A 4,532-nucleotide genomic window follows, 5' to 3' on the forward strand; every position below is an offset into this window, starting at 1 on the left:
AAATGATTGATGCATACAATTCTACATGTTACCGGAGCCATGAGGCCAATTTAGACAAAGAAAATGTTTAGCCCATTTTTTATCTACATTTGTCTGAGGGAGCCACACGTAAAGGTGAATGTTGAAATATAAGTGTGTAACCCAACTTAAGATTTTACTTGAACCGACTCGTGCATGCATTCTACATGTGAGGCTGATAGATGCCACTTTATCTCTACTATTATAGAGGAGTTGGTTCGGGCGCGTCCCCTCCTCCCTTGGGTTTTTCGCCCACATGCGTCCCTCCCTCTTTGGTTTTTCTATTGACCTTTTAGTAGTCTCAACCGATGCCGCATAAAATTAAAACCAGCATAAATAGAGTATCTTGAAAAAATCTAAACCAATTTGATACTTTTCCAAAATAACATACTGCATTAACTCAAACAAATCAAATCAAATCTTCCCAAAATCTCAGGTGAATCGAAACTTTCCTTCCCCCCTACGAATACCTAAATCAAATCAAATATTACCAAAATCTTAACTAAATCAATACTTTATTTGCATTCCCTACACATACTCAAATCAAATTAAATTTAATCAAAATCTAGAATATGATGGATGTAAGGCATATTTAAGATATAATTAGTGTTGAATCACTAGAATATGTATGCATCCATTGCAACGCACGAGCAGTTAGCTAATACATGATTCATAAGTGCTTTATGATTCATTTCGACAAAACACTAAATGAATACAAGCAACTAGCAAGTGCATTGGTTCAAAAATAAGATTGCCTCCAATTACTTTCCATATATAAGATCTCTTCTAGTAGTAGTTTATAAAAATAGGATCGCCTCTCGCTTCATTTGCCTTTGACTTCACATACATGATTATTCAAGCTTATCCTCGCTAGCTAATAAGCTCCATAAACTCCTTCCACTTGGTTCTTCCGGTCGATGTCAGTTTGCCAAGCCAAATCTTCGAGAGCTAGCGGCTATATAAATCCCACAGCGTCCCGCTGTGTAGACATCGGAGCCACGGCTATAGCTCAAGCACAGAAAAACTGTCACAAAACCCCACCTATGCACATGGAGGCTTGTGCGGGCCAAGCTAGCAGCAGGCACATCGTTCTGGTGCACGGCGCATGCCTCGGCGGCTGGTCCTGGTTCAAGGTGGCGACGTGGCTCAGGTCGGCCGGGCACCGCGTGAGCACGCCTGACCTCGCGGCGTCGGGCGTCGACCCCAGGCCGCTGCGCGAGGTGCCGACGTTCCGCGACTACACCAAGCCGCTGCTGGACCTCCTGGAGTCCCTCCCGCCCGGCGAGAAGGTGGTCCTCGTTGGCCACAGCCTGGGCGGCGTGAACATCGCCCTCGCCTGCGAGCTGTTCCCCGAGAAGATCGCCGCTGCGGTGTTCGTCGCCGCCTTCATGCCGGACCACAGGTCGCCGCCGTCGTACGTGCTTGAAAAGGTACGTACACCACCATGAGCGTGGAAGTAGTATTTCCTGAAACGGAAAACCCCTGTACTCCTGGTTGTTTGCTCGCGATCTAACTAGTTTCGTCTTAAAAGTTCGTGGAGGGGAGAACGCTGGACTGGATGGACACGGAGTTCAAGCCTCAAGATCCCGAGGGCAAGCTGCCTACTTCCATGCTGTTCGGGCCGCTGGTCACTCGAGCAAAGTTCTTCCAGCTGTGCTCGCCGGAGGTACAGTGTCCGCCCTCCGCCTACCTGTTGCTTTGTTCATTACCTGCACGTGAACATTTCTAAGGTTGCATGCTGTTGGAATCATATGGCCGGCAGGACCTGACGCTGGGAAGATCCCTGATGAGGGTCAGCTCCATGTTCGTGGACGACCTGAGGCTGCAGCCGCCGTACACGGAGGCCCGCTACGGGTCGGTGCGCAAGGCGTACGTCGTCTTCAAGGACGACCACGCCATTGTCGAGGGGTTCCAGCGGTGGATGCTGCACAACTACCCCGTGGATGAGGTGATGGAAATCGACGGCGCGGACCACATGGCGTTGCTCTCGACGCCGACCGAGCTGGCGCGCTGCCTCGCTGACATCGCTGTCAAGTATGCTGCCTGAAATTGACGACGCACGTTGCTTTGCTGACCTATCCGTTTACCTTTGATACCGTCTCGTTGCCGGCATTTGTGACTTGTCACATCTACTGCTGTAATTACCTACCTCAAGGTTTGTCCCGGTCCTTGTGTTTCAGAGACTTCTACTGCACTCTATCCATATAAGACAGATGATGTTTCAACATCGTATCGTGGTGCATGTAACTTGTGGCTATTTAATAATTAATAAAGATAAATGTTGGTGAGCACCTATGTTGACAGGTACTAATCGTGGCGCATGTAACTTGTGACCGGAGTAATATAATACCGCCTCCATTTCTAAATATAAGTTCTTGAGAGATTCTAATACGGACTACATACGGAGTAAAATGAGTGAATGTACACTCGAAAATATTTTATATATAAACTCCCTCTCTGTCTTTAAATATAAGTATTTTTTGAAGATTTCACTATAAAGACTACATCCGGATGTATATAGACACCTTTTAGAGTATGATTTCACTTATTTTGCTTAGTAGTCTATTGTGAAATCTCTAAAAGGACTTATATTTAGAAACGGGGTGATTACATCTTAAAAGAGACTTGTATTTAGGAATGGAGGGAGTATATATAATCGCTATCAACTCGTTGTCGATCCATTATAATCAACGCCATATGTGGATTCACCATTGCTCATCACCACCAACCAACCGGCCCCATTAAAATCATTAAGCTACGCGTGAAGAGCGGCCAACCAGCTATGTCACATGTCGCAAGCTGGTTGGCTGTGGTAAGAAATTTTTTAAGATGAAGGTGCAGATTATTTTTTAAATGTATTTTTTTTCTTTTTAGATGGAGGCGGGAATCTCTGGTGTTTTTTTAAATGAAGGGTTATGCAAAGTGGCACTCGATGATACATTGCGGTGATAAAAAAATTTTACTTCTTTTTTTAGATGAAGGTCAGGATTTTTTTCTGAGATGTTTTTCTAGACCGAGGCTATGTATATTTTAAATGAAAACCTGCGCATAGCTTCCTCTCGAGCGGCGTCATAGGGTGACGCCCCAACCACTACTGTATATTAACCCATAGACTTATCTTGTCTACCTAAGAAGTATACCTAAACCATTTCTGTACATTCATCAGGGTCCATGCTCTACCCCAATGGATGCAATTCCATATGAGCTAATTATAAGACTTGATAGGCCAGGTCAACCACCCGGAGACAGGGATCGCGCGCCCAACCATGCATGCTGGCCTTGTTTGGACCAAGCGATACGGCCACGGCAAGCCCCCCATGCTCAGAAGATTCAAGACTACGCTAGTGTACATCCGGTCATCGCACGCGGTTCAGAACCCCATTGCATATGGATTGTCCAGTCGTCAACGCGAGTCGAGGGGTCATACACCATTGAAGAAGACATGTACGATGGTGTGGTCTGCCGCGCACAGTCTCTTTGAAAAGAAGGGTACGGTGTGCGCAAAGGGATACCATTGCACACAACTGGCGCCGATTAAACGTGTGTGACAGGGGATCCATACCACATAATTAGTGACAACGAAACAAATGGGTGTTTGTTGGTTCCCATATCACACGATGCGAAAGGCACATTCATGTTTGAGGCAGGGATCAATGGCACACAGTTGATTACGAGGAAATGTCTTCGCCCATGCCCGTGCGACTCCCATCTAGGTTTTCCTGCTTCTTGCCGTAGCCGCCGTCGATCCGTCTCGTCTCATATGATACTTGAACCATGAAGGTGTTATGGATTCTGGCCCTTGCCGGCGGGAGGGCTCCGTTTTTAGGTGTTTTTCTGAGTTTTGTTAGGGCTTTTGCCATGATCAAGAAAACGATGTGGCGGCGGTTTCTTGAAGATGGAATAAGATTCTCCCCGCCTAGCCTTCGTCCTGATGGTGCTTCAAGCATTGCCAGAGGGCGTGCGAAGGTGTGTCTCCAGCGGATCTCGTGGGATCCAGTCGGCGTTTGACTTCGGTGGATCCGTCTGGATCTAGTCTTCGTTCTACGTCTATGTGTATGCAAGTTGGATCCTTTCGATCTACGCTTCTATTTATCGGCGGCGGTTGTTGTTCTACTTCGCTGGTCCTATAGGGCCTTAACACGACGACTTCCCGACTGTCTACTACAACAATGTTTGCCCGGCTCCGATGAGAGAGGGGCGATGGCGACGGCGCGCCTTCGGCTCGCTCCAGTGCTTGTAGTCGTCGCTAGGTGGTCTACGGACCTAGATGTAAATTTTACTTCTAGTGTTATTTGTACTAGCTTGATAATTGATGAATAGATCGGAAGTTTTCTCGAAAAAAAAAATTATGAGGAAATGTGTGCGTTGGTGGCATATATCACACACGGTTTGTTTGTTAAGGTGGAAAAGGAGTGTGTTCGTTTGCCATTGCTCATGCTGCCTATGGCACAATAGTTTGCGTGTGGTAGGCGATCATTGCACACATTTTGTTGTTCTGAACCATGTCCAATGTA

At 46.6% G+C, this 4,532-nt stretch overlaps 1 protein-coding gene across 1 annotated transcript; it reads left to right on the plus strand.

Moving 5' to 3' along the window:
* The first annotated feature begins 994 nt into the window (after positions 1-994).
* On the plus strand, positions 995-2,309 carry LOC123065785 (salicylic acid-binding protein 2). The gene is made up of 3 exons (XM_044489001.1): positions 995-1,448; positions 1,550-1,684; positions 1,781-2,309. The coding sequence occupies exons 1-3, from the start codon at positions 1,062-1,064 to the stop codon at positions 2,063-2,065; spliced, it is 807 nt and encodes a 268-aa protein (XP_044344936.1). The 5' UTR covers positions 995-1,061; the 3' UTR covers positions 2,066-2,309.
* Positions 2,310-4,532: the final 2,223 nt, after the last annotated feature.

Source organism: Triticum aestivum, chromosome 3B, assembly GCF_018294505.1.
Source record: "Triticum aestivum cultivar Chinese Spring chromosome 3B, IWGSC CS RefSeq v2.1, whole genome shotgun sequence".
Classification (NCBI taxonomy): domain Eukaryota; kingdom Viridiplantae; phylum Streptophyta; class Magnoliopsida; order Poales; family Poaceae; genus Triticum; species Triticum aestivum.

Coding starts and splice junctions, on each gene's coding strand:
- LOC123065785 (XM_044489001.1), top strand. CDS start 1,062: ATGCACATGGAGGCTTGTGCGGGCCAAGCTAGCAGCAGGCACATCGTT. Junction 1,449..1,549: donor CGTCGTACGTGCTTGAAAAG/GTACGTACACCA, acceptor TCGTCTTAAAAG/TTCGTGGAGGGGAGAACGCT. Junction 1,685..1,780: donor TCCAGCTGTGCTCGCCGGAG/GTACAGTGTCCG, acceptor TATGGCCGGCAG/GACCTGACGCTGGGAAGATC.